At 42.5% G+C, this 24,385-nt stretch overlaps 1 protein-coding gene across 1 annotated transcript in view; it reads right to left on the bottom strand.

Moving 5' to 3' along the window:
• Window positions 1-439: 439 nt before the first annotated feature.
• The window catches only part of LOC109938850 (midkine), a 64,141-nt gene continuing 40,195 nt past the window's right edge, over window positions 440-24,385 (bottom strand). Inside the window, exons 2-5 of the mRNA XM_020537145.2 lie at window positions 11,611-11,699; window positions 7,914-8,081; window positions 5,115-5,273; window positions 440-1,189 (exon numbers count right to left, since the gene is read on the bottom strand). Of these exons, the coding sequence (XP_020392734.1) occupies window positions 1,164-1,189; window positions 5,115-5,273; window positions 7,914-8,081; window positions 11,611-11,698 (441 nt within the window). The 5' untranslated portion in view covers window position 11,699 and the 3' untranslated portion in view covers window positions 440-1,163. The remainder of the gene's footprint in view (window positions 1,190-5,114; window positions 5,274-7,913; window positions 8,082-11,610; window positions 11,700-24,385) is intronic.

Raw genomic sequence — 24,385 nt, forward strand, 5'->3', positions numbered from 1 at the left:
CAGTGTATAGAGGGCACTTTGGTTTAACATTGCATTTGCACAACTAACAGTGTACTGCTGCTTATCAACTGTGCTGGATGAAAAGCCTTGAATTTGCATTCAAGTCTTTGGAGTGGAATTTTAATCCATTACCTACAGATTTGGACAGGATTACTACAGTGTACAGATTGTACTTCAACGTGACAAAAACTTTTAAGAGTTACAAAATTTACAGAAAGGTCCAACCCTGAGAGATATTGTAGTCTCCTCATCTAAATGTCTTGTGATACTAATGTCACATTTGTTTGAACTCATTGTACCAGATTTAAGTTTAGTTTCTGAACCAACTTCCTTAGATACTGCAGTGACTTGTGTCTTTCTAAGCTCATATCAATACTCAAACTCTCTCTGAACATTAGGGATAAGAAGCAAGTCTCAATCACCTCAGAAAGCACATGTATAAGTTTATAAAAAGATTTTATTTGAAAAAAAAACTCTAGTCCAAGATCTCTCCAGTAAATGGCAAACATTTAGGACAGGAAATGGATTATTATCCATGAAGTACTTTGCGCCTTCCAAATCTCCAACTCATGGCTTTGAAATAAAAAGAGTATACAGACTTTAGTGGTGCTACATTGTGACATAATTTCAGAGTTACAATAAAACCCTCCTGTCAAAAAACAATGCCAGTAAAGAAAAATGACAGTTTCTCTTCTGATCTTGTCATCAGTTGTTCAAAAATGTTGTGTGTAGCTCAGTTCAGTTCTTGCAAAAAGAAGCCTTCAGGTGTGATGGCCAAGAAGGCTTAGAAAATTAATGATCAAGATTTCTGCAGAGACAGGTGATGTTGACAGTTTGAATGGGGTTAAAAAGGGACAATTGATATACAATAATAAAAAGAACCACTACAAGCCTAGAGATTTGTAAGGCGTTCTACATGGAAATTATATCATTGCAGAAATGTACTGTACACGTCAGACTCTCAGGTTTATAAGCAAAAGGAGATTTTTTTTTTAAAAAAGCAATGATTAAAAAGGCAGTTCTTTTACATTAAATTCTACAGATTAGAAGATTACAACAAAAGCTTGGTAAAAGGTATTTTGGTGAGGGGTGGCTGTATAGATTGTGCTGCAGCTCAGATCAACAAGAAGGTGGGTTATACTGTCCAGTTTCTAGAAACTTCCTCACATGCCCTTCTTCCCCTTCTTACCTGTTCAAAAAGATACAAAAGAAAAATATTGGTACATATAGATTTACAGCAAGTCATCATTGTTTTAATTCTCATGCAAGTGGAGCCATGGCTCAACCAGCCAGTTGCAATTATTTGCTATCTATATTAATTACTTGGAGGAGGGGACACAGTGTAATATATCCAAATTTGCTGATGATACAAAAATAGGTGGGAGAGCATGGAGCGATGAGGATATCAGAAATCTGCACCAGGATACAGACAGGTTTGAGTGAGTGGGCAAAAACTTGGCAGATAAGAGTTTCATGTAGGGAAGTGTGAAGTCATGTACTTTTTTTAAAAGAAGAATCAAAGGACAAGCTACTATTTAAACAGAGAGAGACTTCATTAAAGTGCAGTTCAGCAGGGCCTGGATGTTCTTGTGCACGAAACATAAAAAAAATTGGTGCAGGTGCAGTAAGTAATTAAGGTGGCCAGTGGAATTTTGTTTTTTTTTATTGCTAGGGTTTTGGAGTTTAAAAATAGAAAGGTCTTATTACAACAGTGCAGGGTGTTGGTGAGGCCACACCTGGAGCACTTTGTACCGTTTTAGCCCTCATATTGAAGAAAGCATGTACTGGCACTAGAGGCAGTTCAAACAGATTCACTAAGCTGACTCCTGCAATAAAGGGTTGATCCATCAAAAAACAGCTTAAACAGGTTAGGCCTTTATGCATTGGGGATAGAAGAATGAGGCATGATCTTATTGAAACTTATAAAAATTGTGAGGGGGCTTGACAGGTCAATGTCGAGGTGATGTTTTCACTTGTAGGGGAATTTTGAACTAGGAAATATAGTTACAGAATAAGGGGACACTCATTTAAAATTGAAATGCAAAGAAGTTTCTTCTCAGATGGTGGTTAATGTCTGGAATTCTCTATCCCCAGTTTTGGAGGCTAGATGATTTGAAGTATTGAAGAGGAGGGAGACAGACATTTGTAATATAGAGGAGTTGAGGCCTATTGAGGGGCTGGCACAAATTGAGGCCTGGTGCAGATCATCCATAAACTTACAGAACGGTGGGGTAGAGTTGAGGGTCTGAACATTCTACGCTTGCTCATATGTCTTATGCTGTTAGGATTGGTGAGTAGCTGGCAAGTTCTTTTCGTCCAGATCAGGCAAGAATCTTAAGTTTATTTCTGTTAACTTTAGTTAATCCAACAGACAGAACCATAGTAGGGTACCTCAGTCACATTGAATACACTTCCTCCACCAATATGTAAACTTCCAGGACATTTCGAGCATTGTGGACAATCGCATGTGCACAAAATGTCATCAGCTAGAACTGCTCATGTTTTATAACTTAAGCAGTGCTCAGGTTGTGCAGATAGTTCACTTCTGGGGGCGATTTCACTTCCAGTACCTGAACATCACTTAATGTACCTTTGCTTTCACTTAAAGTCCTACTTAGCCTCACCGTTCACCCCTAATCTGGAATACCGTCACTCAATTGTGTGCACAGTCGCAATCATTTCAACTAATGGGTAGCGTGATTCTGTTTTTGGTCACTGTCCAATCTCGTGCCCTATCACGGTCTCACCCAACACAACCTTTGCAACCTCCTCCACCTTTTTATCACCATGGCTACTTCACAGAATCACAGAAGTTTTACAGTGCAGAAAGACACCATTTGGCCCATCAGGCCTGCGTTGACTCTTTAAACAAGCATCATTACCTAGTGCCAAACCCCTGCTTTCTCCCTCCCATACCGTTGTATGATATTTCTATCCAAGTAATCATCCAAAGTCCTCGAGTGCCTCAATAGAACCTCTGTCCACCACATTTCCAGGCAGTGAACACCATTCCTGAAACTACTCACTGAGTGAAAAAGTTTTCCCTCACATCACCCTTGCTTCTTTTGCACGTCACTTTAAAATTGATGCACTTCCATTCTTGTTCCTTTTACTTCTTCCGACTCTGGCCTTTCAGTTGCCTTCGTCATCTCTCTCCACTGACCCACTGGTGACAAAGCCTTTAGCTATTCAGCCCTTGCCTGGAGTTTCCTCCATAAAACCCTCCATCATTTTTTTGGCTAAAAACTTCCAAACACCAAACCTATTTTCTCTCTCTGTGACCTGGCATTGACTCCCCCATTTACTTTGGGGTTTGTAAAGCCCAAAGTAATACCTTGGGAGGTGCTATACGATAGTGACGTGCTGAGAGAACCCATGCCTGTTTTCCTCAGCCATGTGTTACCAACATGGTATGCATAGCCCTGTCCCTTCAGATATCAGTGAATAAAGTGATCACTGGTCACCGAGGCATTCCTGTGGTGGATAACTCTGTTCATGGCCTGGTTAAATTTGAGGAAAATAGAAATCTATAAAGTTTATACTGATTACTGGGTGAAACCACAGAATCATTTCAGATGTCTACATATGCTATCAACATCTTCCTCATAATTTCAAAAGAAAGGGGATCCTTTTATCGAACTTTCCCTCCAAGCTAATTATTTTACACTCCTTTGCAAATTCATAAACGACCGCTATCGTGTGGAATCAATGGGTATCAAGGGGCAAACTCTCCACAGATTACCTGACACATAGGAAGATGGCTGTGGTTGTTGGAGGTCAGTCATCCCAGCTCCAGGACATCTCTGCAGGAGTTCCCCAGGGCACTGTCCTAGGCCCAACCATCCTCAACTGCTTCATCAATGTCCTTCCCTCCATCATAAGGTCAGAAATGGGGATGTTCGCTAATGATCCCACAATGTTCAGCACCATTTGTAAATCCTCAGATACTGAAGCAGTCCATGTTCAAATGGAACAAGACCTGGACAATATCCAGGCTTGGGCTAACAAGTGGCAAGTAACATCTGTGCCACACAAATGCCAGGCAGTGACCATCTTCAACAAGAGACAATCTAATGCAATGGTGTTACCATTACTAAATCCCCCACTATCAACATCTGTGGAGTTACCATTAACCAGAAACTCAACTGGACTTGTCACGTAAATACAGTGGCTACAAGAGCACGTCAGAGACTGGGAATACCTCAGTGAGTAACTCACCTCCCAACTCCCCAAAGTCTGTCCACAAGGCACAAGTCAGGAGTGTGATGGAATATTCCCCACTTGCCTGGATGGGTGCAGCCCCAACAACACTCAAGAAACTTGACACCATCCTGGACAAAGCAGCCCGCTTGATTAGCACTACATCCACAAGGATCCACTCCCTCCACCATCAACGCTCAGTCACAGCAGTGTGTACTATCTACAAGATGCACTGCAAAAATTCATGCAAGAACCTTAGGCTGCACCCTCCAAACCCACAACCACTTCAATCTAGAAGGATAAGTGCAGCAGACACATAGGAACATCACCACCTGTAAGCTCTCCTCCAAGCCACTCACCATCCTGTTCCTTCACTGTCACTACTGGGTCAAAATCCTCGAATTCCCTCCTTTGTTGTTGGGGCTGCACTCATCCAGGGAAGTGGGGAGTACATCACACTCCTGACTTGTGCCTTGTGGACAGACTTCGGGGAGTTAGTAGGTGAGTTACTCACTGCAGTTCACTACAGCGGTTCAGGAAGGCAGCTCAGCCCCACCTTCTCAAGGGCACCTAGATTGGGCAATAAATGCAGACCAGCCAACAACACCCATATTCCATGTCTGAGTAGAAAAAAAAAGGACAAGAGCAGATACCATTCATATAAACACTCCAGCTAGACCGAGCATTCAAACTCAGTCAGACAATCCAGCAACTAGTGTTCCAAACTTACATTTTTAAAGAATGGGCTCCCTAGCTGTTTTAAAGGCACAGTCCCTGGCTATCACTTGGCTGTCAGGTGTTCTGAAGGGTCCCATTCTAAGCTACAGTTCTCCATAGGTTTGCACACACCCAGAAAAGGTAGCAGGTATTAGATCTTTAGTTTCTCCCTCAGAAGGCCGGATTATGGTACTGACCTTTTGATTTTGACTTAGATTTATCACAGGACTTTGTGACATTCACTGACTGCTCACACTCCGCATTGAACAGGGCCTTCTTTAGGGTTCCGTTGCGGGTTTTTAGACCAGTCTCGGTGTCACACTCGCCCCAGTTTCCAAACTTGTACTTGCAGTCACCTGTGAAGATAGTGTTGGAAGTCAGGAATCAATGACGTCATCCCTGGCTAGACAGTTTCTAGTCAACCTGCTCAGAGATGTTATTACACACCACTGCAGCAGCTGGGGCTTGAACCCGGGCCTCCTGGCTGAGAGATAGGGTCACTGCCACTGCACCACACGAGCCCCCACAACAGCTTTTCTTAAACTTTTATTTTAAATTTCCTTGCGTACTTCTGCAGCAGGTGGGACTTGAGCCTGGGGTTTTTGATCCAAAGGTAGGGACACTACCACTGTACCACAATAACATCCAACATATTAGGACTGCATGGTGGCTGAGTGGTTAGTGCTACTGCCTCACAGCACCAGGGACCTGGGCTTGATTCCACCTTTGGGTAACTGTCTGTGTGGAGTTTGCATATTCCCCCCACTGTCTGTGTGGGTTTCCTCTGGGTTCTCCAGTTTCTTCCCACAGTCCAAAGTTGCGCAGGTTAGGTGGATTGGCCATAGTGTTCAGGGACATGCAGGCTAGGTGCATTAGCCACGGGAAATGCAAGGTGAGAGGGATAGGGTGGGGGTTGTGGACATTCTTTGGAGGGTTGGTGTGGACTCAATGGCCTGATTCCACACTGTGGGGATTCTGTGCAGATATTTTCCAGTCAATGTGTTCAGAGATGTTATTACACACCCTTGGACAGGGTGAGACTTGAACCCCAGTCTCCTGGTCCAGGGGTAGGGACTCTACCTCTGCACCGCAAGAGGGCCCATATTGCCCTGCTAGTCCAAAGTGGCTGATAAAATTCACTTGATCCTAATGAACTGAACTAAGCCTCGGGCCATCAACAATTGACTTATTTCTGTTTTCCCTGTCTCCTGCCTACAAACATCACTTCAATGTTTGTCCAGTTCTGGTTGCCCAGTTATAGGAAGGATATTATCAATCTGGAGAGGGTTCAGAAATGATTTACCAGGATGTTGCCAGGTATGGAAGGTTTGAGTTATAAAGAATGGCTGGATAGATTGGGACTTTTTTCATTGGAGCATAGGACGTTGAGAGGTGACCTGATAGAAGTTTATAAAATAATGAGGGGTATTGATAAGGTTAATGGTAGTTGTCTTTTCCCTAGGATGGGGAATTTCAAGACTAGGGGGCACACTTTTAAGGTGAGAGGAGAGAGATTTAAAAAAGACATAGAAGGCAAATTTTTTACTCAGAGGGTGATTCACATGTGGATCGAATTTCCTGAGGAAGTGGTGGATGGGGGTACAGTTACAATATTTAAAAGACATTTGGATAAGTACATGAATAGGAAAGATTTGGAGGGATATGGGCCAGGAGCAGGCAGGTGGGACTAGTTTAATTTGGGATTATGTTCAGCATGGACTGGTTGGACCAAAGGGTCTGATTCCATGCTGTATGACTCTATGTCCCAGCAGTAAGAGAAGTTGAGAATGCATCCGTAGAGGGATTAAAGCATACATTTATGCAATGTCGGGCATGATCATGAGGTTTATCAGAGTAGTTTATAGCCAATTGGAAGCATGGTTGCTGTTGTAGTGCAGGAAATGAGGCGGTAATTTCACACACACTGAGTTCTCACAAACAGCAATGCTGAAAAAGTGAGATAATGTGTTTTTGTGATGCTGGTTGAGGGATAAATATTGAGCAGGACACCAGGTAGGACCTCCCTACTCTTCCTCGAAATAGTGCCAGAGTCTTTCGCATCCTCCAGAACAGGCAGTTGGTGCCTCAATTTATTATCTCAGCCAAACAACAGCATCACTAACAGTGTGGCAGTACCCTAGTACTGCACAGGGGAGCATCAGCCTTGAATTTAAGGTCCAGGCCCTGGAGAGGGAGTCACAATTGGATCCTCAGAGGGGATCAACAGAGCACAGCTGCAGTAGAGAAAGAAAGTAAGGCAGCTCACAAACACAAAAGGGTGCTGCAGTGAAATTTTGGCAGTTATGAGCAGCCTTGAGAGAAAGAGAAAAAGAGCATGCAAGAACAAAATGAGAAGGAGCCAAAGAGAATGAATGTTCACAATCATTTACTGTTCACAATCATTTACTGATCACTAAATGCAACTTAAAATGAATCAACTACATGAGCAGGACACACAAATAACAAAAGCAATTCTGCCCAAATGAGAAAATAAAAGGTGTAATGTCAGCTTAAAATTACCCCATTACAGTAACTGCTGTACAATGAACACGGGCTCAAAGCTGTTTTGTTCCAGTAGTGAGCAATTTAAAACAGCCAATAAAAGTTTCTCTACTGGTAATAATGTACAATAAGGGTCTATGACTCTGTAATATCAACCAGATGGTTAAATGCATCCACAAACATATGGCTTTAGTATATTAAACACATGACTTTGGGAAAGCAGCCAGGGGCAATTACTCCAACAATGAAGTACACCACAGCATATTTGATGCATGTATATGCCTCAGCATTCTTCATCAGGTTATCAGCATTCCCATGGCTCTCGAACAGCCTGTTAAAAGTTGCCGTTGGCTATTCCTGGCAGTAGATGCTTTGTCCATTCCTGCACTTTTTTTTAAGTGCGGTTGGGGCGAGGGCATGGAAACGAATGAAGATTGCAGAGCTAGAAAGAGATGATGCTCTGTTAAAACCAGACCTACAACCAAAACACTCACCTCCAAATTGCTTTTTCCAGTTACATGGCACCTTGCACTTCACAGTCTTAGTCTCTTCCTTTTCCTTGCAAGTTCCCTCACGGAGTCCAGTGCCACAGTCACCAGAGGCTGGCTCACATGCTCCCCACTGCCATTCTCTGCAGGCTGAGCTCGACTTCTTCCCTTTCTCTGTAAGACAAATGTGATACCAAGTGTGTACTTTAGAGTTTGATTAGGGAAAGAGGTGGAACAAGATTACTGGAAGGGGGAAAAAAAAAGTTCAAAGCCCATTCTTTAGTTTGCCTCAAGTTCACAAGTAGCTGGTACTCTATGACTTACTTCTGCAGTTTAAATACACGATATTGCGAAGGAGATCTGGGATAACCAGGAATATGGAGGAAGACCATTCAGCCTCTTGGGCTATTATTCAAGATATCAAAGAAGATTTTACATCCCAACTTGGACCAACCATCCAGGTTCTGAAGAAAATCCCTCAACTATCTTGGAACATTCATTCAGACACCAAGGAAGATGGCTCAGCCCAGTTTGATCTAACCATAAAACGGAAGGTATCCAGTACACATCTGGTCTTCCATCCAGAAGGAACCTACAAATCTAATATTGCAAACTCCAACTTCTTCCTTAACAACTGCAGCATTTTTAGAAGACCCCACCATCCTCCCTTGGAAGCTTGATTTCAAAATTTCACTCTGGACAATGTATCTTTTGTTTCAAACAAAGTATCTTCCACTTGAAGAAGTAATGAAGAGGAATAATGAGGGCAGAGCGGTGAACGTGATCTACATGGACTTCAGTAAGGTGTTTGACAAAGGTTCCTCATGGTAGACTGGTTAGCAGGGTTAGATCATATGGAATACAGGGAGAACTAGCTATTTGGATACAGAGCAGGCTTGAAGGTAGCGGGTGGTGGAGGGTTGCTTTTCTGACTGGAGGCCTGTGACCAGTGATGTGCCACAAGGATCAGTCCTGGGTCCACCGTTGGCATTTTGTCATTTACATAAATGATTTGGATGTGAAATTAGGAGGTATGGTTAGTAATTTCACAGATGACACCAAAACTGAAGGTGTAGTGGACAGTGAAGAAGGTTACCTCAGAGTACAACGGGATCTTGATCAGATGTGCCAATGGGCTGAGAAGCGGCAAATGGAATTTAATTTAGATAAATGGGAGGTACTGCATTTTGGAAAGGCAAACCAGGGCAGAACTTATACACTTAGTGGTAAGGTCCTGGGGAGTGTTGCTGAACAAAGAAATCTTGGAGATAGTAAGAACTGCAAATGCTGGAGTCAGAGTTAATACAGTGTGGAGCATCAGAGGAGCAGGAAAGTTGACATTTCGGGTTTACTCTCTTCATCAGGACTGGGGAGTGTATGTTCATAGTTCCTTGAAAGTAGAGTCACAGGTAGATAGGATAGTGAAGAAAGTGTTTAGTATGCTTGCCTTTATTGGTCAGTGCATTGAGTATAGGAGTTGGGAGGTCATGTTGCAGCTGTACAGGACATTGGTTAGGCCACTTTTGGAATACTGTGTTCAGTTCTGGTCTCCCTGCTATAGGAAGGATGTTGTGAAACTTGAAACAGTTCAGAAAAGATTTACAAGGATATTGCCAGGGTTGGAGGAGTTAAGCTATAGGCAGAGGTTGAATAGGCTGGGGCTATTTTCCCTGGAGTGTCGAAGGCTGAGGGGTGACCTTATAGAGGTTTATAAAATCACGAGGGGCATGGATAGGGTAAATAGACAGGGTCTTTTCCCTGGGGTGGGGGAGTCTAAAACTAGAGGGTACAGGTTTAAGGTGAGAGGGGAAAGATTTAGAAAGGGCCTTAAGGGGCAACTTTTTCATGCAGAGGGTGGTGCGTGTATGGAATGAGCTGCCAGGGGAAGTGGTGGAGGCTGGTACAATTACAACATTTAAAAGGCGTCTGGATGGGTATATGAATAGGAAGGGTTTAGAGGGATATGGGCCAAATGCTGGCAAATGGGACTGGATCTACGTAAGGATATCTGGTTGGTGTGGACGAGTTGGGCCAAAGGGTCTGTTTCCATGCTGTACATCTCTATGACTCTATAATCTTTAATCCTTTCTAATGCCGCTGCTGGTGTTTAAATATTTTTGGGAAAAAACCTCACTATCTCTGTCACATCTGTTACAAATTCCTTTTCTTGGTGTGTGTTTGCGCTGTTGGAAGCAGCAAGCACAGTGTAGCATTCAGAGCATAGACCGTACAAAAAGGCTGTCACATTTGACTGTTTCCAGATATTAGTAACATTCAATACTGCCTAGGAACAGCTGCTGGGTCTTGTTTTCAGAAAGTCACTCAAAAACAATTCTGGGTCACAGATAGTTGGAGAAGACCACAGAGACAAAGGCAGTTTCCATACAGAAAAACCACTCACCATCCTAACTTGGAAATACATCGGCGTTCCTTCATCATTGCTGGGTCAAAACCCTGGAACTTCCTCCCTAACAACATTCTGGGTCTACCTACAGCACAGTTCAGGAAAGCAGCTCACCACTACCTTCTCACAGCCAGCTAGCGATGGCCAATAAATGCTCTGATGCCTACATCCAATGAATGCATCAAAAGAAATAATTTGGACTGTGTTTGAATTTGATGACCAGGTCGGAAGTGGGGCATTACTTCTTATTTTTATTTCTGTCAAGGTCAGTGAGGACTTTCCATGACCAAACAAGTTTTACAGATTTATTGGTTTGGTGATCGTTCACTTGTGTGTGTAGACTGGGCTCAGTCTCTGAGGAGTAGGGCTAATCAACAAATTGGGCACCCACAATTATCATTTGGCTAACGCCGTCGAAATAAGTTTCTTCGCTGCAGGCAATAAACGGAGCAAGAAGCAACTTTAAATCGGTCCAACATAAGCCAGTTAAAAATGGGGCAGGAAGACTTAGATCCCAGTTGGCGTTTCTGCCTCAATGGAAGAAGAAATTGCCAGTTTTTTGGCAGCAGGTAAATTGAACAGATAATGGCCTTCACATCAATCTGTGGGACAGGTTGCTGGCCACTGGAACTCAGGGTCTATTACTTATCACTACACCAAGCAACCCAGCACATCCAGGGCCAATAACAACAGCAACATCAGGAAGCAAGCTGTAAAAAAAAATGACTATTTCCCAGGCAACATGTCTGAGGCAGCTGACCACTGCCTCAGAATGCCAAGCAAGTGGCTTCAGCTTGCTAAAGCAGAGGTTTCAGGAGATGTAACCAGTTACTATTCCCCAGGCACAGAGGTGGGGGCAAAGTACCATGAGAAGAGATCTACATGAGCCCCATTAACCTCTTGTACCAGAACAGCAGTCAACCTCTTCACACCACACTGGCCATCAGATCACATCTATAGAAAGCACTGCAATAGGAGGAAGAAGGGCATGTTTAGACATCAAGTGGGATCACAGGGTTAAAATCCAAACCGGACTCACTTCTGCTCATTGGGTTGTGTTACTGAGATAATAAAAGCATGGATCAGGAATTTACCAATATTAGTTGGGGTGGAGTCAGACAAAGACAAGACAGTGAGAACGCAGTTTTGGCAACAGAACAGATGTGAGGAAGGAAACATGGTTTAGGATGTAAACAAAGATCCACACCTCTAATTTAACAAAAAATTCTTTATCAACATCAGCACATACATACACATGCGCAGAACGCGAAAAACACAACCTGACTGAAACGCACTCACCTTTTTTGTTCCTGCCAGCTTCAGAAGACCCTGTCATCAGGACTACAAACAGCACAAGCACCAACGAGAAAAGGACATGCAGCTGCATTCTGGGAAGGAAATGACACGTTGTCATTGCTTTATTGGTTCATTGACCCCCAGCACATGGCATTATTCAGGCAGACCTCATATGGTTACTGGGGGACATTTCACCGTAACTGAGCCGGCACTAAGGGAGGTGGTGTTTGCATTACCCCATACACTGCAAACTCAGTGACTCTTTGAAAAGTGTACCTGTAATGGGTATTGGAGCAAGTTATTCAAAAAGAGGCTCCAGGACCTTTGAACCACGCTGCAGTTTGAAATTAATGTTTCACAAAAGCAGACAGGAGGAAAATATGTGGTTAAAAGGGAAAGAAATTTAAGTTCACCACATCATCAGGCTAAGGCAAAACAAATGACAATATCCATTTTACAGAAGGCTGATGGAATTGAGCCTCTCAAGACAGAAAGTCTAACAGAGTATGATAATTAACCAGGTTACTTGTAGATGAGATTGTAGGAACTGCAGATGCTGGAGAATCTGAAATAACAAGGTGTAGAGCTGGATGAACACAGCAGGCCAAGCAGCATCATAGGAGCAGGCTGACGTTTCGGGTCTAGGCCTTGTTATCTCAGATTCTCCAGCATCTGCAGTTCCTACTATCCCAACTTGTAGATGAAATCTTTTCCCTTCCATTTCATAAATTTTCCGCAATGCTCCCGGATGACGCACTGTCCTCACTGTATTTTGATACAAACCTTCATTCAATAAAAGGAGGGCCGAAATAGACTGGCCTCAGTTGTGTAGCAAATTCGTATGGTGGTGTCATTACAGACTGTGAATCAACTCTGCCCCTCCCACAATCACTGCATTCAGGTAGAACCACAAGGAGAACAGGGAGTTCCAGGATCTACTCTGGCACATTTTAAAGGCATCTGGGAAATCGGTTAGGATGCAGGACATGAATTCAAGCTGCACAGTGTTCAGCTTCAAAGTACTTAAACTCCTGTTTGTTAAGTTTTATTTTAAGTTACATGACTGGTATATCTATGATCAACAACCTCTTATTCCTAGTGGCTTAAAACAGGTTCTCTTTCCCCTGTTTGAAAGGCAGAAGTCCACAAGTACTCTGCATGAAGTTTTCCAAAGTCTTGTATTCCATCCCTTCATCAACATACATCAGCACCATATATCACTGGAGTTAGATATACATCAGGAACTCCCTCAATAGAACTGTTTCATTAGAAGAAAACAAGCTGATATTTAAACCAACGAGCAATTTACTGAGAATCATTGCATTTGGAATTTTTGCAAGACCAATTACCCTTCTGTTTAACGTTTGACAGACAAAATCCCAATCTGTCCTCTGGGTTTGAGTTGTCAGTGAGTTCAGTAAGAAACTGAGAGCACTTATTAGATTCCAGAAATTGATCAGACCGAGCAACACAGTGGCCAGAATTTGCAATGGACTTTCATTTGTTCGTCATTACAATACCACCCAGAAAGAACGATCCATAAGAGAGCTTGCCAACTTCCAGCTTGAAGAGAATTTGTATGTCAGCCCAGATCAAATTAAACAGCCAGTCTCCCGACTTTGTGCAGAGGGAAATATTATCTTGATCCAATGTGGCCATTGTGCCTCGCTGGCTCATGATAAATTCAACCATCTCCATACGCAAAGGATCTCTCTCGGTCCACAATAGTGAATGTGTGGTTGCCAATAAATGGTACAGAGTATTGAAGAAACGAACAACAATTACTTTCTGTAGCATTTCATACAATGACTGTGCGGATTGTCCTGAAACACCTGGAAGTGGGTAAACAACAGATCAGACATTGCCAAAGGATCTTTTCAAAAAAAAAAAAATTCAGCCCATCTGCATCTCTGTTAGTAAAGCTGACATAAATGGTTTTAGCAGAAAAGAAGGGCACTTATTCAGCAGTAGTTGCTGATAGGCTTTATGAAGTAGGAGACTGAATTGCCAGGCCTCCCCTCAGCATGTCAATGCTGAACAAGTCCCTGTTGTTCACAAGGGTTCCAAATGCTAGACGAGTTAGCAACAGCCAACTCTGAATCCTGGTCTTTAAAAAGGGAGACTATTTAACACATAAACCACAGTCTGCATCACTTCTCTCTCCCGGTGAGATGTTTTAATGATTTAATGCTTGCCAGCTGGAAGTCCCAATGGCGGTAATTTTTTGGGTAAAACAAACAATGCCCCCTTCATTCATACTAATAGAGAAGGGAACATTACAAAGTTATTCACGGAGGCAAGAGAAAAGGGGGCTAGGGAGGTGTACAAATAATGCTTCCTCAGAAAATCAGGTCCCATTTTCCAACTGGAAGCTAGGCCACTTTTGGATTTGATGGCACCAGTTTTCAAACTACAGGCCTCACAAGCTCAGCATTATCTTCGCTAAAAGGCACACCTTCAACTCACAGAGTTTATAGAATCACAGAATCCCTGGAGTGCAGGGGGAGGCCATTCAGCCCATCGAGTCTGTGCTGAAGGGCATCCCTTCCAATTTTACTTTGTTTATGCAGTTAAATGCTGCGGTTCTAACCTAACCCTGCAATGGTGAGATCAAGGGACCTTTACGTCCATTGGCCATCTTTTACATCCCTCCATTTTTACACTCCATGCCTCTCTCATTGCCACCTGGAGGATAAGATTAAAACGAGGAAAGTGCCAGTGAGCTACACACCAAGCTCTTCACTGTATCTTTGTAATTTTCAAGCACAGCAGAAAAACTAACACAGGTTATGCCAATAAATGTTTGCCAATGGAGGCTCGAGAAATGGTGTTGGATGCAGCTAAGAAGAATCAAGTCTAATGGCTCTCCCCAAAGGCATGGCGCAGGATATAGGGAGATTCAATATACTGTGGGGAAAGGATTGTAAGGAATTTATTCGATTCATTCTCCAAATATGGGCATCATTGGCAAAGCTGAAATTTAGTGTCCATCCCTTGTTGCCATATGTAGTGGGTCTTCTGTATTGAACCACTAGTTTAGGTGAGTCAAGTTACAGACAGCATGCCAGAATTCTGACACTGGGGTTAGATTTTACACATCCCATATGCGTGTGTTTTCAATGGGGGAGAACATTAGATATAAAACAGATGTCTAGCCCACCTCATTCCCAGCCACCAGCTCAATATAGGAGGAGGAGGAGAAGTCACCCAGTAGGCTGCCCCATCCTTCAGCCTATGGAGTCGAATTAATGGAAGTTAAGGACCTCCACTGACCTAAAATAATGGCAGGTCAGAAGCAAAGGTGGTCTTTGAAAGGACTTCTTTCAAAAAGTGGGAAGGAAGGGGTTGTGCATATCAATTGTGGGATGCCCCATGCTCCACGGCATCCCCCTCTTACTTTTGTTCCTCATCACCTGCCCACACCCTAGGCTGTCTCCTACACCTTCTTGTAGTCCCAGCAGTGTCCACTATGGCGTTTTGGCACCACTGAATGTGTGAGAGCTGCTAACCAGAGCTGCTGGAAGCTTGAGGGTGGGATTTCCTCCCATTGAGGGACAGCAAATAACTCAGAGCCTGTTGTCCCACTACCAGCTACTAGACAGGCTTCCTCAAAGTCAGTTCATTCAAGATAAACCCTCCTTCAGGGAGTCAGGGGTTGGGAAAGATAACAGTTTGCCCCTCCCTACCCCAGTCCACTGAAGATGAAGAAGCAAGTTTGATAAATGTTCAAGACAGAATGATGCCTGATTTGGAGGTGATGATCACAGAATCATAGCATCATAGAATCCCTGCAGTGTGGAAACAGGCCCTTCAGCCTAACATGTTCACACCAACCCTGGGAGCATCCCACCCAGATCCATCCTTCTATAACCCGCCTAATCTACACATCCCTGAACACTATGGGCAACTTAGCATGGCCAATCCATCTACCCTGCACATCTTTGGACTGTGGGAGGAAACTGGAGCACCTGGAGGAAACCCACTGGAGCATAGAAGGTTGAGAGGTGACCTTACAGAGGTTTATAAAATCATGAGAGGTATAGATAGGGAAAAAACACCTACCATTAACCCTAGGTTTGGGGGATTTCAAGACTAAGTGGCATATTTTTAAGGTGAGAGGAGAGAGATTTAAAAAAACACATGAGGGGCAATTTTTTTTTATAGAAGATGGTTTGTGTGTGGAATGAACTTCCCAAGGAAGTGGTAGATGTGGGTACAGTTACAACATTTAAAAGACACTTACACAAGTAGATGAAAAAGAAAGATTTGGAGGAATATGGGCCAGGAGCAGGCAAGTGGTCTAGTTTAAAAACCGAAAGAACTGCGGATGCTGTAAATCAGGAACAAAAACAAAGTTGCGGGAAAAGCTCAGCAAGGTCTGGCAGCATCTGTGAAGGAGAAAACAGAGTTAACGTTTCGGGTCTGGTGACCCTTCCTCAGAACTCAAGTTCTGGTCCAGTTTACTTTGGTATTATGCTTGGCAATGGACTGTTTGGACCAAATGGCCTATTTCTGTGCTGTATGACTCTATGCAGAAACGCAGAGCAGACAGCAGCTCTTAGGCAAAGGGAAACCACTGCAAGCATCAAACTACCAAAAGAGATAAAGATTGCTCTCTCTCCTGCGTGCACAATAGAACTTTGAGGCATATGCTTCATGGCAAAACAAACCTGTAGGGACAGCCTTAGTGACCTGCTGCACTGCATCAGTAAGGAACACGATAGCCATGGTGTGCTCATGTAGGAGGGAGTGCATATTTAAATTTCAAGATTATGGTAACTACGATTATCGAAAGAAGGTTGCACACAATACTGAATGGCGAATTGAGAATAATATTGATCACTAGTTTGGGGAAATCATTGATTTCAAACATTGACTGATGCTACCAGACCAGTTGAGTCTGCGCATTTCAGATCTCCAATATTTGTGGTACTTTGTTGGAGAAGTCACTAATCAGGCCCTTGTAATTTTCGTGAGGCCAATTTGATCTTCCTATTTCTAAAGCTTCTGCATATAGCTTTCTGCATGCAACTTCTAAAGGATTGAGGTGCTTGGGAAGAAGGCAGGGAGCTGTTAGAGGATTCAAAAATAGACTCGCTATCTCAGTGAAAAAGGTGCCAAAGACCAGAATTCAGAGTTTCGACCCCTGAACCCAAAGCCCACCATTTTCAAAAAGGCACAATATGGTAGGTCACACTACACATATCCACGGTTCATGGAGGAAATGCTCATAGAAAATTACAATTGCCTGTTAAATAGTAGATATCAAATGCTGTTTAGACAGAATCCAAACAAACATTTTTAGTTAGACTTTTATTCTATTCTCAATGTAAACTCCAACAGTTTTATTTGTTCCTCTTATATACACATCTTGTCAGGTATTCAACCAATTAACCCTTAATTCAAATATCCACCATCATTTGGTTTCAGGCATCCCTGCAGACCCTACCAGATGATACATAGCTTCTTGTCTGATTTCAATTTTGCAAGTGCAATGTCCAAAACACAGCCATGTATTTTAGATCTGTTAAGAGGAGATCTAAATTTATCGAGAGTTCTTTGGAGAGGTATGGTTCCCTTTTGGAGCATTTTATAGTCTTGCAAATATGCTCCTGGGACTTTTTGAAAGAGGTCAGAGGCCCTTTGGGAGAGAAGTGTCCTATGGGATTGATAAAAGTAGACATAAATAGGTGTAAAAAGTGTATAATCTCATCAGAGCAGTGATATTTAAGGGGACTGTAAAGCAAACTGTCGACGTATTTAAATTGCCTTTAGATCTCTGAGAAACAAACTGCTTCCACTGTTTAAAAAAACCAAGTACTTGTTATTTCACTTCATTTGTTGACCTAAACCTGAGGGTTTAAGGATTAGTGCTGCAGACTGATTTCACAATCTATAATTATCACAGTGGAATGTCTGCTAGTTCATAGTTTGATTGACAACTCCAAGAGCACTTAAAAGTTCTGAAATGGGATCATGAATACAAATGCTGATAAAGGATTAAACAAAGTTAAATATGGTGAATAGGCTACTGCCCATTTCTTTAAATAGTTTCTTTAAATAGTGATCAATAGACACTTAAGAACTTTAGTATCCTCAGAACTTGTTGTGAGATTGGATAAGTGAGTTGGCCTGGAGGCTTTAAGGTGTGGGCTTCTAGGTTGTAATGAGTTGGTATGAAGTTGGTAGTAAGGACCATGAGGTGTGGCAAGAGGGTTATGGGGATATGAGAGGGCATGGAACATTGGTACAGCAATATAGATTGGCATAAAGAGCAAGATGGGAGGAAGCATGGGATGGCATGGGTTGGAAAAGTGTGAGGGGGAGTGAAGGTTGGAAGACTGTTTTTTGTTTTGGTCCTTTTTCAAAAAACAAATTGTGGACCGAGTCTCAGAGGACAACAGCCAGCCTTTCATCCAGGCCATCTCCAGACCTAAATCTTACCTGAGGTGGTAGCCACAAAAACTGACCCCTTCCAGAACATAAATCTGAACTTCCAGGGCACTTTTTCTCCTCAGGTTCAGTTTGCAGAGCCAGGAACTGTCCCAGCTCTGTCCTCTTGACCTGAGAGTGAAAATCCAGGCCATCTTCCATTGGCTAGGGACAGAACAAACGCCATTTTCTTGACTGGACTCATTTCAAATCCTTCCTTTGCATTAAATCTTCGGGCAAACACAAGAGACAAAACAACCTCTTCCTCTTCCTTCTCAATATTTATCTGTTGGCATCATGTAAATCAGATTATCTGATCATAATCACAAGATCTTGCAGTGCACAAAGTGTGTACTGCCTGCATTACAACAGTGACTACGCTTCAGAAGCATTACATTGGCTGCAGTGGGATGTCCTTAAGACATGAAAGATGCTAAATAAGTTTTTCTTTTATGCCAGTCATTCCCGCTCCCTTAATTTACCCCATTAAATAGAGAATAATGATTCATCAGTAAAAACATTAAAAACATTTATCACAGTGCTGAGCATGAGATAGCATTAGGGGGTTTTCTACAAACACATCCATGACTATACCTAAGACGCACATCAGTCTTTCAAGTGACAAACTAATCACCAAACTATCTGTCTGCACCATATGCAATCTTCTGCACTAGTCTAGACTGTACAAATTCTTCAGTTTTTCCTCCTCCAGCCCTCTTTCTCTTCCCCCCACCAAGCTGCTTTGTCAAGTTTGCTTTCTTACAACAAGCCCTGCGGCAAAATGCTCAACAGCTGTGACCCCTGAACTTTCTCCCATTTCTTATAGCGCATATCAGGCATAAATGGCATTTAGTGCTTGTTAAAGCCGGGGGAAACAAAGCAATACAGGTTCTGAAACGCTGAATCATGAGAATTTCAGGGCAGCAAAGGCAGAATCCGTCGCTAATAAGACAGCCTGTGGCAATCAGAAGATCACCTCCCCATAACCCCCACCAACACCCACCCCACCTGTTCACAACCCCCACAGTCTCCAGTGTCAACAGCTATCATTTAACAAATACTGCTCAGTGTCCATTACCAGTGAGCCCCTTAACCCTTAACCCTTGGGACTGGAATGCAACACTCAGTACCAAAAGATTAAATTTTAAAAAAAAAAGAGGCTTTAGTGAACCTCACGGATCTGCCACACACTGATCCCGTTCTGCATACATCAGCTACACATAAACTTTTGAAATGCTGACTGTGCAGGTTATATTGCCCCACAAGAGGTACGAACTATAAAAATAATTTGAGATTTAGAAAGCATGTGAGTAAACTAGCAAGTTTATACTTAACATGGAATATATAATTTAAAAAAAATATATGGAGCATGCACGAAACTAATCTTTGCAGATTCTTAAAATACATCATTACATACAGCGACTATCTTTGCTCTAAAGCATTTTATTAGATTCTAAAGAAAATACAACCTTGGATTAATTAGCACCTTTCACAACTTTAGAACAAACAAAAACAAAGCTGTACCGTTAAGGCGTAGTCACTGTTGTAGTGCAGGAAATGTGGCAGCATTTGCACACAGCAAGCTCTAAGAAAAAAAAATTATACTAATAGCTTTGTGCTTCACTGATGTAGCTGGAGGGATAAATATTGTCCAGGACACCAGGATGACTTTCTGCTCTTTCAACAGTACTGACCTGCGAGAGCAGATGCCATCTCAGTTTGAGGTTCTCATCTGAAAGACAACAGTGCAATACTCCTTCAGATGCGCACTGGTGTGTCAATCCACAGAGAAACTTGGGATCATCTTGAGGCTGGTTTATAGGCGCTACAACGTCAGCTGGCTATAGCAACCAGACTTTTTGAAATTCTTCACATAAAGTGACCACATCCTCAGCAGTGATCACTTCTTAGAAGTTGCATATTTGAACTTATTCAGAATAAGGCTAGGTGCAGCAACAATGGTATGTTGTTTCGTATATAATCGACTGTTAGGGTGCAAAAGAGCAGATTTCTCTAAAATATTGTTGCGATACAAATGTCACTGCTAAGTGCTACTTATATTAAGTCAGATTTGAGAAAACAATGGGATCTGTCTTGAACACAATTGCTGCCTGCTGGGTTATGTGGGGTGTTTGACCATCGCTTATCTGTTACTCATATTTGCCTCATGTTAACTTTGGGATGTTAGCATATAATTCCTAATACCCTTGCACAGTCCAAACCTTTTTTTAAATTCATAGATTTTGCATGCTTGCTTGTTTTATTAATAAATTCATTATTCTTTGTTGACTAAAGAAACATGATTGCATTGTAAATAAGGTACAGCCTAAAAATTGGACCATATCATCCCATTCGTTAAATTTAAAATTCATTATAATCAGTGGAGATGAGACTGGAAAGAAACCTCATTGCCATAGTCTAGTTGCCTATGAGAGAATAACGGTTAGCCTTCATGCAGTTCATATGATGAAACAATTTCCTGATCTGTTGGACAGAGAGTTCCAGGATTTTGATCTAAAGAAGATGCAGAAATGATAAATGTCTAAATATTTCAATACTCCTTATAAAGAAGGAAATCACTGTCAGAAGTAGTTGGTTCACTGGGTTGAGTGTAAACAGTACTTACCCTTTTTCCATGGAAGTTACAGACACAGCTCAGGAGGAAATACTTGTATTTCCTAAACCTATCCTATTGTCTACAGTTAAAAGCCACAAAACAGGCTGCTCCAATAGCTTATGATTTCAAATAAACCTGTTGGAATGTAACCTGTTGTTGTGTGAATTCTGACCAATACAATCATGGCTGATCATCTAACTCAATGCTTGACACGTACTCTCTCCACAGGACCCTTCACTATAATATCATAAAGTCATCACACACACTTACTACACCATTGGGCTGCTCGCTCATTGGACAGAAATGACTGGTGGCAGTTTGACCCGAAGGTCACCAACACATCAGGTGAGGAAAGAGGTTGAGAACGAAGAAGTTCATCCCTCAGCAAGGAATAGCCTGAAAAGATGTGCAGATGATTCTGATGGGCTGTCTGTCTGTTCTCATTGAAAAGGCTGCACACCATTTTGATAGCTAGTTCTTCAATTGATGTCATCCTGTCACAGCTTCCCAAACTGTTTGGAATAAATGCAACACAATTTCAAGTGCTAGTTAAAAGGAATACTCACCAATTCTTGTTCACTTCTTAGATACACGAAGGGGGATATCTGAGATACGCAGGGAGATATTCTGGGACTCTTTAATCAAGACTTCACCAATATTTGAACAACATTGATTACGAAAATTCCCTGGGGGCTTCACTTGAAAAGAACAAGTGGCACAATGCTCCACCTTATGGGCCACCTTGCAGAAGTCATTGGGAGAAACTGATGGGTCCTTGCCATTTTGAACTAAATGAGGAATGGGATGAGAACATGGGACCAGGCAGGGTAGCACCAACTGCTGCAGGTAGAAAATGTCAGAAGAACGTAGTAGCATACACAGTGGTACAGTACAACCAATTCCCTCCAGATCTCTTCCACTCAGATAGATTTTTAATGCTCACTTGAGAACATGTGTGCCCTTCCGTTCAGTCCCTGAGTTACCCTAGCAACATGTGCACAGCATACCCTTTAGCAGAAATACTGCTCCACTAAACTTGCACCTAATCATCTCAAATGCTGAATCTGCAAATTTCTAGTTTAGCACCTCCAGGCAAGTTCAAATTAACACAATCATTCGTTATCACCATAATTTAGTGTTAAATTCAAAACTTTCAAACAGGCATGTCCCATTAACAATACACCTGTGGCCAAAATAACACCCTTAACTCCAGCTGAACATTTTTCTTCCACCATAAGAATAAAGATTGAATGAAAACACGGTTGAGGCCGTAAGTCCCAAGATCAAATGTTGCATTTGGGAAAATAACTCAGCGACTGATTAGTCTGCAAGTTGGATCATCAGCCCTCAACAAACAACAAATTATGGCACTCCCAGGTATCATTGGAGTCCTGGCACAGCTGCATCTGGGGTCCTCAGATGTTTTGTTTTACAGAGCCGAGAGGAAAGGTTAGCACCACCACAAGCTGCTGCCCAAGGCTGGAAAGCAGTGTGCAGAAAAACAGCTGGGACAAATGCTTTCAAGAAATGAGCAGTTGTCAAATAAAAGTTGTCCTTTTTTTTCAATTCTTGTGCACAAATCATGCAACTACTTTGGCACTCCACATGGCTTGAGAGTGGTCCTTGCAAAGCAATTACTTGCTCACAAAACAGTTCAGCATATTATGAGCTTTTAAATTGTTGGGTGAGTGCAAACTTGCGTACACTGCATTAGTAAGAAGTGTATAGCAGTAATTAACACAACCGCTTGAGCAGATTCGGCCATTCAGTTCAATAAAACTGATCTTTCATTTGCATACCTTGGTTCCCATATCCCATGATGACCTCACCACAACAACAATTTATCAATTTCAGACTTGAATGTTGCTGTTGACCTTCGGCCTCAACAATACTTGCTTTTGGCAGGAAGGTCAAAGAATGCTCCAGGTCTCCACTACCCATTCTTTTGTACAAGGAGTTCCTGACTGTATGGGTTCCATATTGAAAGTCCTTTGTCTGCCACCTTCCAGCCAATAGGGGTAAAGATTAGGGGAGATGTTAAACAGGTCAGGTGGTTTTGTGGCAAAGTGGGTAGTGCCCTTAACCTCTGGGCCACAGTCTCTGGGTTTGAGTCCCACAGCTAATCAGGTTGAATAGTAACCTGCAAACCTCTCGAACAAGTCAATGGCAGGAGGTAAGAACAGGAGAGACTCCTGGTCAGCGATGTGACAGAAAGAACATTGGAGCCTTTACAACAACAAATCAAAGATTCAGACTACAACATGCATGTAAAAAGTGCAAGCTTCGTTGCAACTGGGTATTCTCAGTGACATGCAATACACCACCAACAAAACAGGCTCCCGACCTGCTATTAACATTTTAAACAATTATGTAAAAAAAGATTTAATCAAGCCACTGAGTTTGTTTCAATTCATTTTTTAAAACCAGCATTTAATCACTGGTTAAAATCCCTCTCAAGAAAGTGGTAGTGAGCTGCCTTGTTGAATACCACACACAGGCAAATTAAAGATCAGTTTAGAGTCAACCACATTCCTGTTGGTCATGAGTCACGGACAGGCTGAGCCAGGAAAGAATGAAGGATCTTCTGGACTATGGGGCAGCTGGGATTAAACAACGTGCCAGTATGGACAGGGGTATCTATTAGTTTAATTAACTAAATTTAAATTCCCAGCTTAAAAGTGGGATTTGAAATACAATTTAGTACCAAGTCACATAAGGAGATATTAGGTCAAAAACCAGAAAACTTGACTGAAGTTTTAAAAGAATGGATCGAGAGGTAGGGACGCAGAGAGATTTAAGGAGGAGATTCCACATCATAGAGCCCAGGATGTTGAACGCACACAGTCGCCAATAATGCAGTGATTAAAATCAGGAATGTTTGAGGTCAGAATTAAGCAAAGCAGATCTCAAAGAGGGTTGTCACACTGGAGATTACAGTGAATAGGCAAGGGCAAGGCCATCGGTGGGAGAATTGTAAACAAAAGGTGAACATTTTACAGTCAAATCATTGCTTAACCAGGACCTAAAGTGACATGTGCTCTGCAAATTAGGCCATGGGCAACAGAGTTTTTTGGATGAGCACAACTTCAAGGTTAGAGGGCAGAATTGTACTGGGGTTGTCAAGTGGAGAGGTGAATAAAGCATGGATGAGGTTTCTACAGCAGATGAGCTGGGGTAAGGCATAAGTTGGACAATATTATGGAGGAGAAAATTGGAGACTTTGTTCATGGTGTAAAAATATGATCAAATGCTCATCTTGGGCCAAAACGTGACACTGAGGTTGTAAACAATCTGGTTCAACCTCAGATAGCTGTCAGGAACAGGAATGCGGTTGGTGGTTGGAGAATAAAGATTGCCACATAGGTTGACAACAATGGGTTCAGTCATCTCAATATCTAATTAGGATGAAATTTCTGCCTAGCCAGTACTTAATGTTGAAAACCAGTCCAGTACTTTCAAGACATTGAAGACTTTGTGGAACACCTACGCTCAGTTTGCGACAAACAACTGCACCTCCCAGTCGCGAACCATTTCAACTCTCCCTCCCACTCCTTGGATGACATGTCCATCCTGGGCCTCCTGCAGTGCCACAACGATGCCACCCGAAGGCTGCAGGAACAGCATCTCATATTTCGCTTGGGAACCCTGCAGCCCAATGGTACCAATGTGGACTTCACAAGCTTCAAAATCTCCCCTCCCTCGACCGCATCCCAAAACCAGCCCAGCTCG

Source organism: Rhincodon typus, chromosome 17, assembly GCF_021869965.1.
Source record: "Rhincodon typus isolate 14 chromosome 17, sRhiTyp1.1, whole genome shotgun sequence".
Classification (NCBI taxonomy): Eukaryota; Metazoa; Chordata; class Chondrichthyes; order Orectolobiformes; family Rhincodontidae; genus Rhincodon; species Rhincodon typus.